Source organism: Vanessa cardui, chromosome 10, assembly GCF_905220365.1.
Source record: "Vanessa cardui chromosome 10, ilVanCard2.1, whole genome shotgun sequence".
Classification (NCBI taxonomy): Eukaryota; Metazoa; Arthropoda; class Insecta; order Lepidoptera; family Nymphalidae; genus Vanessa; species Vanessa cardui.
The window spans coordinates 1,308,340-1,327,495 of record NC_061132.1 but is presented as its reverse complement, the minus strand read 5'-3'; the positions used below and the strand labels follow the sequence as shown (position 1 = coordinate 1,327,495).

General features: G+C 36.8%; 1 protein-coding gene across 1 annotated transcript; it reads right to left on the bottom strand.

Moving 5' to 3' along the window:
- Window positions 1-365: 365 nt before the first annotated feature.
- LOC124533149 (coiled-coil domain-containing protein 63-like) lies at window positions 366-18,768 on the bottom strand. Its single transcript, XM_047108313.1, has 10 exons — window positions 18,695-18,768; window positions 17,728-17,850; window positions 10,416-10,610; window positions 9,593-9,732; window positions 6,417-6,591; window positions 4,759-4,938; window positions 3,314-3,464; window positions 2,655-2,826; window positions 1,578-1,716; window positions 366-467 (listed from the first exon to the last, which is right to left on the bottom strand). Exons 1-10 carry the CDS (start codon window positions 18,764-18,766, stop codon window positions 390-392), a joined length of 1,425 nt encoding a protein of 474 aa, XP_046964269.1. The 5' UTR covers window positions 18,767-18,768; the 3' UTR covers window positions 366-389.
- Window positions 18,769-19,156: the final 388 nt, after the last annotated feature.

Genomic DNA, 19,156 nt, shown 5'->3' with positions numbered 1-19,156 from the left:
GTTACATTTTTTTGCGTACAATTTTAAACTTATTTTAATTACACTGTTATATTGTTTATTTATGTATAAGGGATCCCACGGATGTAGATAAAATGTTTTTTTTTTTAATCGACATAATATAAGTAGTCAATCTTAAATAAAATCTGCGGTATTTATAACGAATGTTCATAAAATGCGTTTCAATTTGTTATTTTAACTATCAAGAATAGTTCGTAATCTAGAAAATCACTTGGAATACTTTTGTTTATCTTTACTCCTGTCGTTGAAATAAAGTATAGCTAAAAGTCTATGCTTAAGTCAATCAATGTGCGCATAATAGTAAGCGCACGTATTTATCTATTTGAGTGTGTACCTGTGCCTGTGTGTGTGTGTGTGTGTGTGTGAGCGCGCTAGGAGTGCGGCGCGCGGCGGCGGCGGCGCGAGGCGGGCGGCGTGCGCTCCTTGCTCTCCGCGTACTTCTGCACACACTGTGCACACAGAGAAAAAACGTATATAAGGGGCAGGGTTGCCAATGCTTATTCACCTAATTCCCCAAAAATCTAAGCGAAATTCCCCAAATCGGGGAAAAAAGTCCCAATTTCCCACACAGAAATCAAAGAAAAAAATCATGTTATTGTATGTCTTTGTTTCATTTCCTAAAAATAAAATCTAATTTTCGAAGGTAAATTTTTTTCGTTAAATCAGACTAGTCATGGTCACTGACGACCTTTTTTTTGATAAGGGGCCATATTTATTAAGAGGCATGTTTGGATATGACATAACAAAACTCTCGTGTCGTTTACATACGACTGTATCGACTATTTTCACGGACTATAAAGCGTCACTAAATTTTGTAGGACACTAAAGTTGTTGTTGTTGTTAATGGGAATATTGAGTCGATTCTTAATTTTTTAACTTTTAAAATATTTATGTCACCAAAATTATTTAAAATTTTATTATTATATATACGATAAGTTCAAAGTACATATGTATTAAGGAGATTCCTTTATCCATACAACTGGCTAGAACAAATTAAAAAAAAAAACAAAAGAGCGCGAAACTGAATTAAACCGGCGTCAATATTTCTTATTGGGCGCGGACTGTAATATCGATATTGACGCGACCTGTAATAATTTGCTAAAAGTGTTATTTGTGTTTCATTTGGATTTGTAAGCTCAACTGAGTAAGTAATTTACTTCAATATGTTTGATTTATTTATGATGATGGTATATAAGATAAATTCGAAGTTAGAATTACATATTGTTCTTATTATTTATTTATTCTGTGTGTATCTGTGGCTGATGATCAGCGTAGTTTTTGAAATAAGTCGCGTCGATATGAGAGAGGTAATAGGTATATATAATCATATACATACTAAAATTTTGATTCAACGGGGAAATGCTGCTAGCATTCTTGCCACCATTCCACGCGGTCAAGATTTATACAGTTAACTAGTTTTAATTCATATATGTATATATTTAAGCATTTAATGTTGTTAATTCTTATGAATTACATAGTTATATTATACATACATGTAATAATATATGTACATACTGTATTTAAGACACTTTAGAACTGGTCTAAGCGATTTATCTTACCTCGTCATATTTGATCAGTTCTGTCATTTCGAATATCTTCTTCTCCAGGCTCTTGATGTATAGACGAGCGTTTGTAGTGTTTATATCCAAGGTTTTACCCAGCAGTTTTAATAGCGGTAGAGAATCGCAGTCTGATGACCTGGAAATTATACTTTACTATTAAGCTTTATGGTTTTGACAGAGTAGGATGAAATTATTACAACTCAACGCAAGGGTGTAATGTAAGAGTTGAGTTTGACAGTTTTTTGGGGAATTTAAATGCCTTTTAGTACTGTCTGTTTTTTTGGCAAGAACATACATACAAGCGTTGTCAAGGAGAGTTAAATTCCAATAGTTAACACAAAAGTTTGCTGTATGCTCATATATATTTTTTTTCTATTTCACCTATTAAATAATATTACTAAGCCCTTATTTTAATTACATTGTTCAAATTTTGATGGCCGTAGATGTTGTAATATAAATATCTGCATTTGACTTTTAGATCAGCCCCGTACAAAACTTTACATTCCCGAAAATAATTTCATCCATCGTTCGTATGCACATACTACACGAATGCCGGTATTATAATGTAAAGGTAATTTCCGAACCAATGGTAGCTTCACTTAATTCTAAAATGACGATTCAAAAGTGTTGTAAAAGCCTACTTGAATAAAGTTTATTTTGATTTTGATTTTTGAAGGTTTTACCGGATATAAAATTATTTACGATTTACGATATTTTTATAGACATCTGTATAATATTAAATACAATATTAAATTCATCGCCTAACTGTGACATCTAACCCAACGCGCACAAATAAATTTGGCAACTCTTTTCTTTGTCGCACCGCCAAAAAATGGAACTCTTTACCAGCACACGTGTTCCCCTCCTCTTATAACCTGGGTGCCTTCAAACGAGGCGTGAATGGAGGCATCTTACGGGCCGGCATGGCGAGGGTAACTAGTGCAGCTCATTCTTGCTGTGCGTACTAGTCGTCTTCGCGTTTGGATTCCATTTCCACTTACCATCAGGTGGAGTGGAGTCATATGCCTAACCGGTTATTATATAAAAAAAAATTTCATAAATTGAGATACGTACATGGCTAAGGTCTGAACTTCTTGCAACAATCCAGTCAAGACCTTGTTAGTTTTGTCGTACATAGCCTGGAGGTACTTCGTTGCTTCCTGCCGTTCTTCCAGCGCCGTTCTTAACATCTCGATGCTGTCTTGCTGCTGGTATAGCTTAGCTTGATGTTTTTCGTGTTCGTCCTCTAAAATTGTTCTTTAGCTGTTCAATATCATGCTTTAGAAGTGACCGTGACAAGAATTAGTAAATAGTAGTCAAATTGGTTATATTAATATATATATTAATCTTCTTGAATTTAACCGAACGCCAGAAAGCTACGTTAGAGTAGTGCCAGTGTACTCCGTAGTAATATTTAATATTTATAGTGTAAGAAATTAGTACCGACTTTACACGATTATACCTACAATTTTAAATTGACGACTCAATTTTGTACTCGATTTTTGGATTTAGAATCGTAACAACTAAACATTACCAATGTCTACCTCCAATTATAGAAATTTATAGCAGGCACATTTTAAAATAATTAGGCATTATGGGTCATCAGATGGAGCAGTCACCGCCTTCCACATTCGATGCATGGTTTGTGGTCGAGAAGTCAGTTGTACCACTGCAAGTCATACCATTTTTACTGCCGTAGAAATTAAAGCTATGTTAGTCATTTTATGTAGTACCGATACTAGTTTTGAGCATTTTGACGTTGTCGCTGAGATGCTTAAGCTCCGTGTTGACTTCGTTGATGTAGTTGAAGAGCGCGTAGTTCTCCTCCTCTCGACGGGTGAACTCCTGGATCAGCTTGTCCACGTCCTCTTCGCCCGTGTACTCCTGAAAATAAGGACTACATTAAACATTGTGAAATAGTAAATTATCTATAAGATCTTTATGTTTGATTATTTGTCAAAAAGTGCTGAATTTCGATTATCCGAACCGTTGACAATTAAGGATTGACGATTTTATAAAGAAAATAGGAATATTTGAAGCATATGACTTCTCTTAGATGTTTTATGTTTCAATAAGTATGTCAGTTCATTTTGACGACGACTGGAAAATAGATGATACCAGTCGTAATCAAAATCTACAACAGCACGATTTCTCATACACTTCTGCCTCGCACAACCACTTTGTGGAACCAGCTTTCGCCGGCGGTTTTTCCGAATCGATACGACATGGGAACCTTCAAGAAAAGAGCGTACTCCTTCCTCAAAGGCCGGCAACGCACCTGCAAGTCCCCTGGTGTTGCAGATGTCCATGGGCGGTGGTAGTCACTTTCCATCAGGTGAGCCTCCTGCTCGTTTGAAGCCTATGTCATAAAATAAATCAAACCGATAGATTGGTTCGATTAATTGGTCTACAGTAATTATAATTTTTTATTTAACAAGTGATGGGAATGAAAGATTATGACACCTACATGTACCTGCAAACAGCTATACTTTGGATGTGTGTTCCAATTCTATATGAGTAACCGAATTTATAAGCTCATGGGAAAAGCACTTTAGACCTTAATAGCGACCCTACAGAATTTATGAAATCACGTTAGAATCATCTAAATTAGCAATGTTTCTTTACTATATTGTCCATGTATTATATACGAAAACCTTCCTCTCGAATTACTCTACCTATTTAAAAAAAACTGCATCGAAATCCGTTGCGTAATTTTAAAGATCTAAGCATATATTTATAGTTTTATACTATGTAATGATGGTGAGTGACTTTGCATTGATGGGTACTCATTTACCCAACAATACAAATGTCAATGAGGTGGCGACTTACCAGAAGAATGTTAAAATACCTTAAACAACAACAACAACAACAACAACAACAGTCTGTAAATTCCCACTGCTGGGCTAAAGGCCTCCTCTCCGTTTGAAGAGAAGATTTGGAACATATTCCACCACGCTGTTCCAATGCGGGTTGGTGGAACACACATGTGGCAGAATTTCAATGAAATTTGTCACATGCAGGTTTCCTCACGATGGTTTCCTTCACCGCTGAGCACGAAATGAATTATAAAGATAAATTAAGCACATGAATCTGCGGTGCCTGCCTGGGTTTGAACCCGCAATCATCGGTTAAGATGCACGCGTTCTAACCACTGGGCCATTTCGACTCAATAAAATACCTTAATCGCATCTAATATGTTGACATAGTTGTTGTAAACTCGTGTCTCCTGTTCCTGTTGCTCCAACTTCTTGGCTTCGGCCTTAGCGTCAGCGGCTGTGAGGCGAACTGTGCCTTTCGTACGGAGAAACTCTTCGAGCTTCATGCTGTGATCCAACTGACGTTGCAGTTCGCGTACCTCCTGGAATTCAAGATTTAAAGTTTGTCGTTTCATTTACTTGTGTATTTATTCATCAATTAGGTGATTACTCCTATTAAACTGATTGTGGGTGTAGTTCCGAAAAGCCCATACCTCTGATCGACCTGAATTTTTGTATAGATATGTATTTCGATGTCCTGATAACGAAAATGATAGTAAGCGTAAATTTCATTTTCAAGGTCAAATCTAAAGAAATACAAAAAAATGGATTTATGTTTTTCAAGCATATTATAAAAACTATTCGTCATAGAAAAAAATGTTTCCTACAAAAGTTGTAGATAGTAAAAAGATGAATATTTTTTGTCCTATAAACTTTTCTTCTAGAGCCAGCCGTTTTTGAGAAAAGTGGGAAAATGCTTGAAATTGCATAAATTTCGCCTGAAACCAGATAAATTCTAACCATAAACGATTTCTTAGGAAAAACCGAATCAGTATACCCCGACTCTACGTGATACTTGTCTGTGACACCCCTAGAGTGTTTTTGTAAGCCGGTGCGGAGACGTTCAAGAGCGAGTTTTTAGTTTAAAAAAAAATAATTGACAGATAAGTATTAAATTTTAAGCGAAATATACGCATTTTGAAGCATTATCGCAATTTTCTCAAAAGCGACTGGTTCTAGGATAAAAGTATATGTAACAAAAATATTCATATTTTTATTATCTACAACTTTTGTAGGAAACATTTTAATCTATGACCAATAGTTTTTACAATAACCTTGAAAAACATGCATTTTTTCGTTTTGTTACATTATCCCATTTTTTTTAAACAAACGACTGGCTCTAGGAGAAAAGTATATAGAACAAAAAATATTCATCTTTTTAAGATCTACAACTTTTGTAGGAAACTTTTTTTTGTAAGATTAATATTTTTATTATAACCTTGAAAAACACCCTTTATTTCTGTATTTGACCTTGAAAATGAAATTTGAGGGTATTTTGGTTATCATATTCATTATTAGCGTACCAAAATACTTATACATACCAAAATTCAGGTCAATCGGAGGTATGGGCTTTTCGGAAGTATATCCCTGATTGTAAACGCGCCATTTAGAAAAGGCGTATCTGCAATTTCTAATGTTTGAGTAAAATTAAAATGTTTTGATGATATTGATTAAACAAATGAACTTTAATTTGAAATTATTTAACTATTAAATATTATTGTTTGATGCTTTGCATGCGGAATGTGAACTATAGACGAATTTTATTAACAGTTGTATTTTTTGTAAAAGCAAACCTGTACACGATTTTCTAATGATTTAGACTATTGATTATACTTATATTTTCTTTTAGATATAATTATCGAATTCGTATCGTAAATCGGTTGATATTTCGAAATATCACAAGTAAAATACGAAGTGAGAATTGTTCTTTTTTAAATTAAAGACAAATACTGAATTGCTTATATTAATTTTAAGTCTAAAATTTACAAAATCCTTAAATAAATTCCGCGTCTGATCATACCAAGCAATGTTTCCTGTAATCCATCGCGGCTTTCTCTTTCAACGCGTCCAGCTTAGCGCACCACTCCTCCCTCTGGTCATAGGTGGTTATAGCTTGTTCCACCAGCTCGAGAATCTGGGCCTTGCCTTCCATTAGCCGTTTTATTTGTCCCTTCCACATTGTATTGAAAAATTGCCTGGAATTGCAGGATAAATCAATAATTAGTGAATATTAACAAATGTAAATGCGAATTAAATATCGTCACAGTGGTATGCGGTAGCGAACCACTGTCCCACATGCCCTCCCACTTCACGGGGCGGAAACGCGTACTGCGTATTTCCGGCGCAAAAAAATGGTATTTTTAACATGGAAGACTACAAACTGACTACAGACTTCTTCGTCTGTATTTCTAGATATATATGACCGATTAATGTTATTATATTTATATTTTCAACCGACTTCCAAAAGGAGGAGGTTATCAATTCGTCTGTATTTTTTTTTTTTTTTTTTTTTTTTTTTTTTTTATGTTTGTTACCTCATAACTTTTCACTGGGTGGACCGATTTTGATAATTTTTTTTTTGTTTGAAAGGTAGTGCTTCCCGTGGGGTCCCATTTTTTTAATTTTTTTTTCCGATGATGGTATCCATGTGAAAACGACATAAGTCTTAAATTTGCATTATGTATATACGCGACAAATAGGTGAATAACTGAAAATCACGTTAACCAATTTTGATAATTCTTTTTTTATTATAAAATATATACTTCAAGGGTAATTTGGTGAAAGTTTGGTAAGGTTCTGAGCACAGGATCCATGACAAAGTAACGGAACGGAAGGGAACGGAACAATTCTGAGGAGCACGTTAGCGATACTCGGTCGAATCTTTTATTTATAGGTTATTTGGATATTTGAGTCACCTTCCGTAATGTGGTTATGTTTATGTAATTATCATAGTCGAATATTATAATCAACTAGCTACCCACCCCGGCTTCGCACGGGTGCAATACTGATACTAAATATACTACAGAATTTGTTTATATACGACATCACATCGCAAACTTCTAAAATTATCAGTGTTTCTTTACTATATTGTTCATGTGTTATATACACAAACCTTCCCCTTGAATCACACTATCTTTTAAAAAAAAATACATCAAAATCCGTTGCGTAGATTTAAAGATATAGGGACAGAGAGAGCGACTTTGTTTTATACTATGTAGTGATGGAACTCCTATACGGCTCGCAGTTAGGGTGCGATATGGGGCAGAATTTCTTACTATCTTTAATCAAATTTTGTGTATGTGATGTGATGTCATATGATGTACGAAATATAGTTGGTCTTTTTCAAAGCTTTTTTTGCTGAGTTCGATTACAGCTCTTTCGAGGGATCCTTGTAGTTTACGCCGCGTGACGTATTAAATCCGCATTTTCGAAAGTCTATTTTTGCTTTATTCGCAAGTTTCCTTTGAAATTGTCCTCGAAGTAGTTTCTGACTCACATAAACGGAACGCTTAATCTATCCATATTAAAAAAAAATAGTTAGTCAACATCAGCTTCACTTAAAATCAAAAAATAAATAAAATTTTAACAAAAAGAAAAACCGACTTCAAACAAAACACTATTTTAAAACAAATGAATATGCACGAAAAAGTAATAAAAATAATTGCGTATTCAACATACTTTTTAGAGTCTTCCTAAGTTAAATGAAATGAAAAATATTAGACTACTTAAAAGTCGATTAACGATTATATCATGTAGTTATAATTATTGTTATATTTGGAGTCGGTGTCAGCCAATAAAACCCTACAGTATATCTATCAAAAAACAATACGAGAATACTTTAACAAATATGTTTTTTACAAATTACCTTTTACACAATAATATACTGGATCAATCAAGGGGCTCGTATCGCTTCTTTCTTTTGATTGTTGGGGCAAGGGCACCGTGGCTGACACCGGCTCCAAATATACCAATAACTATAACTACATGATATAATCGTTAATCGACTTTTAAGTAGTCTAATATTTTTCATTTCATTTAACTTAGGAAGACTCTAAAAAATATGTTGAATACGCAATTATTTTTATTACTTTTTCGTGCATATTCATTTGTTTTAAAATAGTGTTTTGTTTGAAGTCGGTTTTTCTTTTTGTTAAAATTTTATTTATAATATTACGACACCAAAGTCATTGCTAAAGTGTACTTGAATGGCGATGTTAATAGTGATATTAATACTTTATAATTTTTAAGACTTAGTTTTAGAACATAGAGTATATATAGTTCTATAATGACGGCTCTCGAGCCTACCATCATCGTACACATATTCTTATCTATTGAAGTGAGATAAACACTAAAAACACAAACAAAATTAAATCGATTTTTAACTTATTTAGATTACATCTCAACAATTATAGCACTTAAAATTTACACTTTTGCACATTTGCACTTAATCTCTATACTAAAACCCATAAAAGATGGTAACTAGTACCAAAAATATGTATGAAATTGTAGCTTAATCGATTGTGTGGAACTAGCTTAATATTGAGTTGTATGATATGACCTACACGTTCTAACAAGTGACGTTAAACGATAGCTTTTCTCGGAACTATCATCGTACAAGTATGACCTCACCTGCGCTATTTAATTCCAAAAGTTCCATTAATAATATCTAAGTAAGTATATGGTAAAATTGTTATTACAAAGGCCTCGGTCAGATAAGCGATATTTCTGTCCGATATGTTAAAAGTCAAGGGTTACTAATTTTGTTATCCACACATAAAACAAAATTGGAGTGTCTGTTTGTAATATTAAAAAAGCCCTTTTTCGTTCGTGGTCAGTCTACCCGTGACTACGAACGCTGTAAAGTGCTCGAAACGTCGGGATGATAAAAATAATTAATATACGCGATTTAAATCCGTTAAAAACTAGTTTTATTTCAAAGCCCTTTTTTACTCAATGTACATATGTATACACGATACATATACCAAAAAAAAATTTTTTACAATTTTTCTCTGTTTTCTCCGGGTAATCTCTGGAACGGCTGGACCGATTTTGACAGGACTTTCACAGGCGGATAGCTTATATAATAAGGAGTAACTTGGCTACAATAATATTGTTTTTTGTTAAATTCAAACGTTTACAAGCACACAGGCACACACACAAGGCACATCTAGTTCAGAATAAGTTCGTCGGCCTCACCGGTCGCGCAGTAAGCGATCGATCTCGAGACGCATGCTGTAGTTGTCGCTGTTGACCGCGTTGAACTTTTTCATGGCTGTGTTCAAGCGGTTTTCGAGTTGACTTATGATCGTTTGATTCGTCAGGGATATCGCGTAATCCTGAAACATAAATATGCCACGTTTAGTTTTAAGGTATCTTTTGATTTACAATCTTCTCGTTTAGTGTTCTGGTCAAATTTATGTGTCCAGTCGCTTTGCCTTTTGGTAAATAAAATGTAGTGTGTGTATCGCAGTCATTCCCAAAACTCAAGTTAGGCAATAAGGAATATATAAGTTTTAGCAAGATTGGAATTAGTTTCTCCTGTGTTTGAAAATCTATCTGCAATGTTATCTTCAAAAACTTAAACGTAAAATAAGATTTAATTATATGTATGGCAAATATAATCCTGTTCCAACCAAAAGACATTTGGCATCGAATGGACGTGATGAAATTGGTTGAGAGCTTGAATAATCTATGATTTGTGAAAAAATGGCGTTTAGAACTTTTAGTGTACAATATAGCTGACGCTTAGATCTCAGGAAGTTGCGTGGAATACTTAAGACGGAGTTGTCCAATGAGTCCATAAACATTATAATTTAGAGGAAATGGGTAAATATGTTATTTTCCTATAAAGGGATAGGGAAGGGATATCAATTTCCTCATTCATCTGTAAGCGGTAATTGCTTATTTTCCCTGTAAAATAATAATGTCTCAAAGTTTTACTTTACATACACGTCAAGTCGAGTCGAGTTTACTTGAACAAAGTTGCAAATAACATAAATATATACTAAATAACCAATACCTTTTCAAACCCAACACCCTTAGACTTCAAACCCTTTATCTCCTTCTGAACTTGTTTCAAAAGGAAATCCAGCTCAGTGATAGTAGTGCGATGTTCTTTTACTTCTGCGGAACTTCTCTCGTATTCTTTCAAAAGAGTTATGAGTTTCTCTCGAGTTTTCGCGTTATCCATAAGGTTCGATGTACTTTTTGTCAGCTAAAAGGTTTTTGTAACACGTTAGTCATAATACCCACTTATTCGGATTATATCAAAAGGCGTGGATTTAGTGTTCGTTGATTATTATACAGGTGAATGTTAACATGAAACGTTTTTAACGGTGATAAATAATAATAATTAAGCCGAGGTGGCCCAGTGGTTAGAATGCGTGCATCTTAACCGTTGATTGCAGGTTCAAAGCCCCGCTGAATATTCATGTGCTTGATTTGTGTTTATAATTCATTTCGTGCTCAACGGTGAAGGAAAACATCGTGGGAAAACCTGCATGCGTAATTTCATAGAAATTCTGTCACATGTGTATTCCACCAAACCGCATTGAAACAGCGTGGTGGAATATGTTCCAAAACTTCTCAAAGGGAGAGGAAGCCTTAACCCAGTAGTAAATTTACAGGCTGTTGTTGTTTGTTGTTATGATAAATATGTCATAAAAACTATTGGAAAACTAGTGGGTTTATTTCCGGTTATTATCCGTATACTCTTAATCTGGACTGGTTAGTGGTGGTGACATTAAATTTGATATAAATGAAATAGTCCAGTAACAGTCTGTTTACGCCGCACTGCGGGCCATAGGCTTTTGTATAACCTTGTTAAATAAATAAGCTTAAAAATTCTCCTCATAGGTGAGGAGGCTTTAGTCCCGCAGTGGGACTTTAACAAGTTGTTAATCGTAAAATGACAATTCAAAAGTATTTCTTAGACTGCATTTAAATAGGGTATATTTTGATTTGCGTATAAAATCTTTAACTGCGTTACGAGATTCTAATATCTGTGATAGTCTTACATTTGATTCAACACTAACATGTTTATTTAAAGGTTATGTGATTAGTACTTGAATGAAGAATAACGAGATGACATTAGCGATATTACTGTATCCATTAGCAAAGATAAAGGCATGGATTATATGTGATAAGTGTCTGTGAGGCTGGCTACATTGACGGTGAGGTCGTCGGGAGCGGACGCTTTACATGTTCAATTTAATTACGCAATTATATAATTATGTGTCACAGCCACGAATGGTGCCATTAAAAAATCTGTGTTACGTTTTCTAATTCACCTTGGATGCAGAATTAAACCAGTATGATTAATGAACATTAACTTAAGTACATAACTTATAACGTACTAGGTTGTTTTTTTTTATTTTTATATTTAAGGTACTTATTATTATTTTATTTAAGAGTGCAGTACTACATACTACACAGGTATTGTATATACATCAGTCTGTGTATGTTTGATTGCATTGTTTGTGTTAATATGCCGTTGGAGTTTTAAATAAATAAAGAGGTAACAAGATATTTTCTTTATTAGTTTCCTTGCGTACTGTAAACTAAGCAAAGGCAATTAGATTAAGACATAGATTTCTAATGACATCATTAAAAAGTATTTAATGATTAAATTCTGAACGTTCAAAATTATAATTAAACTTGTAAAATAACAAATCAATATTATTGTAAGAGCCTTCTTGAATATAGTAGGTGTGTTTTAGATTTGATTTTGATATGTTTCGAATAAATTTTAATGTCTAAAATAATAAATAAGTTGAGTTAGTAACAGAAATGACAGTAACGCATTAGTGCTTGTTAACATTCCCGCCAAAAAGAGCTTGTCATTCGTAATCAGTGACGTTACTGTATCGTATTATTATATCGATAGAAAGCAGAATACGAGTACATCTCAATTTGCATAAAGAAACGTCCTAGTCATCTATCTTGCAATCGAAATGCGTCTAGAGTATCTTGTACAAAAAATTAACATGTCGTGTACATTTATTAAACATCGGTATGTTGACTTAATTAGCTAGGCGTTAATTCTTGAATGTACTTAAACAGCTCGGCTGTTGTTGAAAGCGTGTAAAATTATTGGCGGTTACCGGTTTCTATCCGGTAATCAGGCGATTCGATGTGGGATGATACTTTGATGAAGAGTTATGCATTTCCTTCCTAGTTCATATTACTGTAGTTGTTTTATTTATAACTAGTATTTGCCCGCGTCTTTGAATGCATTTTAGATTGCTTGTGTAAAAATGTATGTTCATTCTTGTAATTCCTGTTTTTTTTTCTTTTTTTTTCTGTTATATTATTTAGTTATTGTTATTACGTTTATAAACGACGATAGCATAGGTCATTTTTTTTTAAATTGTATAATATGTTTTATTTTAAACTTTAAACAAATATGTTGACACGATACACTATGAATGTTATGTACACTTGTAATCGATGTACATATCAGAAGTTGTTTTTCTTTTTTGGATGTTGTGTAAGCCATCAATTAATATGTATATTGTTAGTGTACTTATTAAATAAATAAATAAATAAATAATTCAAGTTTTGCTTCATAACAAATTTCATCAAATTTGATTAAGCGGTTTGGTCGTGAAAGAGCGACAGACAGACAGACAGAGTTACTTTCATATTTATAATATTATAATATAGATTCAAGTCTCAGAATACAAAATGCATAATACTAGTCGTTTTATTGGTTACTATAATCATAATTAAAAAGGTAAAATGATTTTTTAAAAAAAACGCCCATTGCGAAGATCATTAGATACAAGGAAATTACTTCAACTATTCTTGGCTTTAAAATTCAATTGAGTTTATTATCTCAGCCGTACCGATCAATCTCATTCGTGTCTTCTCCATCCTACGTGTCATTGGCGAAATAATCTGTGCCCTGTCGGCACAACGAAAAGCCATTAAACTAAGAATTGAATTGAATTGATCATTAGATATCTTACTACTATCGTAATTGTAACTAACTTACAAGTGGTAGTGCCACGCTGTATAACTTCGGGTTACAGCCGAATGGGCCGGCACGCCCGGGGAAGTACCACTCTCTCACTTAAAATCGGCGTAAAGTGGTAGTTATGCTACCGCGTTTCGTCCGGTAAGTGAGAGTTCCGGAGGCCCAATCCCCCTCCCCCCCAAAACTTGATGGTTATGCAGAATTTGGTTAAATTACCCCAGGAGGGTACCATCAGCGACAGCGGTGGAGAATCCCTCTCTGGGCATCCATGCTCAGGACATACACCACCTGAGCAGGGATGCCCAGGCTGCCCTCCGAATTCTGGGGGGGGCAATTTTGCGCTCGCCACTGTTCGAGGCAAGCGGAGCAGGCATCATAAGGCAACCCCTACCACCCTCGCTGTGGACTTCTGCAACATAAGGGGACTCAACTCCAACCTCAACGCCGTTCACTACCATCTGGAAACGGCGAAGCCTTGCTCTTTCTAACCGAGACCCAGATATCTTCTCCTGCCGATACGACTTTTCTCTCGTACCCTGGGTACAAATTGGAACATTCCTTTATACCACGAGCTGGGGTATGCGTTTACGTCAGAGATGATATCTGTTCTCGACGCCTCGGCAGCCTTGAAGGACAGGATCTATCGATTATCTGGCTGCGTGTAGACTGCGATGACCATCCGCGAATCTATGCGTGCCTTTATAGGTCCCATAGCGGTAATGCCGAAACCGACCGACTGGTTGAGCACGTCCAAATGGCTACAGATTCCGTGCTTCAGCAGATTCCATCCGCAGAGATCATTATTCTGGGTGACTTTAATGCTCACCACGCAGAATGGCTCGGCTCACGCACCACCGATCATGCGGGTAGATCTATTCTTGACTTCGCTCTAGCATATGATCTGACACAACTGGTCAACTCGCCAACGCGAATACCGGATGTGGAGGATCATACACCTTCTCTGTTGGACCTTCTGCTGACTTCACATCCGGATGGCTATCAGGTTATCGTCGATCCCCCTCTGGGCTCGTCTGACCACTGTCTCGTCCGGAGTACAGTGCCGGTTGTGCGGTACTCACGGCCTCGCTTTGTTGGGTGCCGCCGAGTATGGCACTACAGGTCAGCAGATTGGGATGGGATGCGGTCTTTTTTTGCATCTTACCCATGGGGGCAGATTTGTTTCTCGCCGGATGATCCGAACGCTGCTGCTGACTCTGTTGCCGATGTGGTGCTTCAGGGTATGGAACTATTTATTCCTTACTCTGCAGTACCCATCGGTGGCAAGGCCCAGCCTTGGTTTGGTCGCTTCTGTAAAACGGCATCACGCCGAAAGTGGGAACGCTATCAAACCTGGGCTAATGCATCTGCGTCTCGTGATGTAAATACCAGCGCATTTAAAAAGGAATACAACTCTGCCTCTAGGTCCCTCAAAAACGTGACTGCTAGGGCGAAGACGGAGTACATTGGCAGAATTGGCGAGAGACTGGTGCGTCTCCCTTCAGGAACACGAGCGTTCTGGTCTCTCGCTAAGGCTGTCTTAGGGAATTTCTGTCAGCCATCTTTTCCATCTCTGCACAGAGACGGTGAGTCATTGGCCCATACCCCGAAAGAGAAAGCTGACCTTTTAGGCTCTCTCTTCGCGTCGAACTCGACTCTGGATGACCAAGGAAAATCTCCACCAACAATTCCGCGGTGTGATACCACGATGCCGGAGGTTAAATTCCGGCAAAGTGCAGTTCGTAAAGCACTTCTTTCCTTGGACATTCATAAGTCGAGCGGACCCGATGGTATCCCTCCAATCGTGCTACGGACATGTGCTCCCGAGTTGGCACCGGTCTTAACGCGTCTTTTCCGGCAATCCTACACATTAGGCGTCGTCCCGAATTCCTGGAAGACAGCTTTGGTGCATCCGATCCCTAAAAAAGGCAACCGCTCAGACCCGTCCAATTATAGGCCTATAGCCATCACCTCCTTGCTCTCCAAGATAATGGAGTCCCTTATTAACTGCCAGCTCCTGCGGTACCTAGAGGAGAATCAGCTGATTAGTGACCGCCAGTACGGTTTACGTCGGGGTCGCTCAGCTGGTGATCTTCTAGTTTACCTTACTCACAGGTGGGCTGAAGCAGTTGAGAGCAAGGGGGAGGCATTAGCAGCCAGCTTGGACATAGCGAAGGCCTTCGATCGTGTATGGCACAAAGCGCTTCTTTCGAAGCTTCCTTCCTATGGGCTTCCCGGGAAATTATGCAATTGGATTACCAGCTTTTTGGCAGATCGGAGCATCAAGGTCGTTGTCGACGGTGCATGCTCTGACTTAAAATTCGTCAATGCTGGTGTTCCACAAGGCTGCGTTCTATCACCCACTCTGTTTCTTCTGCATATCAATGATTTGTTGCAAATCGGGAACATTCATTGCTATGCAGACGACAGTACCGTTGACACCTTATACACCGGCCGCGCTAATATTTCTCGGGAAAACGTCGAAGAGAACCGGAACAAACTTGTGTCTGAAATCGAGTCTTCATTAAACGAAGTCTCGAATTGGGGCCGGCTAAATCTAGTCCATTTCAACCCCAAAAAGACGCAAGTTTGCGCGTTAACCGCTAAAAAAACACCATTTGTCGTATCTCCACGATTTGAGAACATTCCGATAGCCGCTGCAGGTAGTATCGGAATACTTGGCGTTGATATTTCGAGCCTCGTTCAGTTCCGCGGTCAATTGGAAGGCAAAGCCAAATTGGCTTCAAAAAAGCTGGGCGTGCTCAGCAAGGCGAGACAGTATTTCACGTCGGCCCATCGCCTTAAACTTTACAAGGCGCAAATTCGGCCTCACATGGAGTACTGCTCTCACCTCTGGGCAGGTGCTCCCCAGTACCAGCTCCTTCCATTTGACCGCATCCAACGTAGAGCGGCTCGAGTTATCGACGATCAAGCCCTTTCCGATCCCCTTGATCCTTTGGCTTTGCGTAGAGATGTCGGATCACTCTGCATCTTCTACCGAATTTTTCACGGGGAATGTTCCGAGGAATTGTTCGGATTAATCCCGGCTGCTGAATTTCACCTTCGGACATCTCGCCAAAATTCTAAGTTTCACCCGCACCACCTTGATGTCCGAAAAGCCACAACAGCGCGATTTCTCAGACATTTTCTGCCTCGCACAACCACTTTGTGGAACCAGCTTTCGCCGGCGGTTTTTCCGAACCGATACGACTTGGGAACCTTCAAGAAAAGAGCGTACTCCTTTTTGAAAGGCCGGCAACGCACCTACAAGTCCCCTGGTGTTGCAGATGTCCATGGGCGGTGGTAGTGACTTTTCATCAGGTGAGCCTCCTGCTCGTTTGCCACCTATGCCATAAAAAAAAAAAAAAAAAAACTAGATAACGTACATCTCCTTTTTGTTTGATGTGACTGGTGTTACGATAAACAATTATTGTTAATATTGCGAAACTACAAACATCGTTATTAATATGATTTTATAATAGACTTATACGTATATGAGATATAAAACAGAAGTTAATTTAAAAAAATATATTTTATTTTCAAACTTTGAATCTTGATGCTGCCTGTTAAGAAAAATTGCTAAATTAAACATGAGATGCAGCAAAGACAAAATATCTGTAGAGATATGAATTTAGCAAAAAAAATACAGTCGAATTGAGAATCGCTTCCTTTTCTGAGGTACGTTAAAAATACAAAGTAATTTTATTTGGCTAAATGTTAATTGCTAAGTGGGAACAACCCAGAGGGGCATTACCCGCCCATAAAAAGTACCTAAGACACCAACACACATAGACATTGTCACGAACAATTGTCACAACAATAATAAACGAATGCCATGCATTGGTTGAGAATACAACAACAACAACAGCCTGTAAATTCGCAGCTGCTGGGTTAAGGCCTCCTCTCCCTTTGAGAAGGGTTGGAACCTATTCCACCACGCTGTTCCAAAGCGGGTTAATGGAATACAAATGTGACAGAATTTCTATGAAATTAGATACATGCAGGTTTCCTCACGATGTTTTCCATCGCCACCGAGCATGTAAAGTTAATTTCCCACTGCTGAGATAAGGCCTCCTCTTCCATTAAGGAGAGGGTTTGGAACATATTTCACCACGCTGTTCCAATGCGGGTTGGTGGAATGCACATGTGGCAGAATTTCTATGAAATTAGATACATGCAGGTTTTCGTGCGATGTTTTCCTTAACCGCTGAGCATGAGATGAATTATAAACTCAAATTAAGCACATGAATATTCAGTGGCGCTTGGTTGCGTTCGAACCCGTAATCATCGGTCGTCAGTTCGCCTATCATTGTCACAACAGTAATTTATTGACATGCATTGTCTGAGATTAACAAACCCGTAATTCCATCATGATGTTGTCGAGCTCCGCGGTGAGCGTGCGTATGATGTTCCTCTGGACCCTGAGCGTGGGCTGCACGCTGCTCGTCACGGTCGCTCGGTCTATCTCCATAACTCTAAACTGGATAAATAGCATTATATTATAACACTAGCTGAATCTGATGAACCTCTAACCAGGCGAGAGGTGGACTAAGGTTGTCTTCACCTCATAAGAAGCCAAATTTCAAGTTAGTAGGTGCTATAATTTCTGAGATTTTGTGATTAATCTTGATTAGTAGTAGCTTTTGCCCGCGGCTTTGTTCGCGTGGAAATTACTTTAATTAAAAGATTAACTTAAAATATTACGTAAATTTAAGACCGCCCAGTAGAGATCATTTAATCATATTGTTAACTCACTTCAAACCTTTTAATTCTTTTTAACATGTAAGCTTTATAGAATAGGTAAAATATCTGAAGATAGAATTCAGAAGACAACATTTCTTTTACGTATGTATAATTTCAAACAAAATTTCTCAAGCGAGTTCATTATTAACGTTATATCTATATAGAAGTGTTCGTTACTTTTTAGAAATTTAATCACGTATCTTTTCTTTTTAAAATAGTGAAAATTAAACTCAAATCAAGAATAAACATCAAAATTTAAATATCAATACCAAGTTAAACATTTTTTTTTTTCATTAAAACTTTAAAAAATTGGGCTGAATAATGGTGTGTTATTTGGCAAGTCATGGTCAATGTGAGAGTACTATAAGAAACAAAATGCTACTACAAAAGGCTACTATGCACAAATATAATAATTGTATGGATTAATAAAAAGATAACAGGTAACTACTTTTAAAAGACTCAAAAATGTAGGTTGAATTATTCAGCCTTCAATTATAAAAGATGAAAGGACCGAAGATTAGTACAGAACTTGGCAGAATATATTATTCCTTGACTCTTTTATAAATTTAAAAAAAAATCACCTGTCGCTGCAGTTTTGACAGTTCATCTTCAGCAATTTTTTCCATTTCCATGTCATCGTTTGGAGAAGCCATGTTGTATCTGTTGAGCATAAATTGAATATTCAATACTAGCTATACCCATCCGACTTTACTCGGGTACACAACAATTCTACAAACATGTGTTAAATTGCAGAACAAATATAAAACAAATATATTGTCATATTCTCGTTAGGAGAGATATACACCTACCTCTTGAATCTCCCTGTTTATTGAGGCAAATTGCATTAAAACCAGTTGCGTAGTTAATAAACTTTATTTTATACGATGTAGAAATTTCGTATTTAGTTACATAATTAAATGAAACGTTTTTTTTTTTATTTTAATGAATGTCTAATTATTGCTACTTAAAAAAATGTAACCTTATGTTTTATTAATTAAATTACACTGCCTTTGGTAGGCAGGCCATTTTGGGATCGTCAAGGC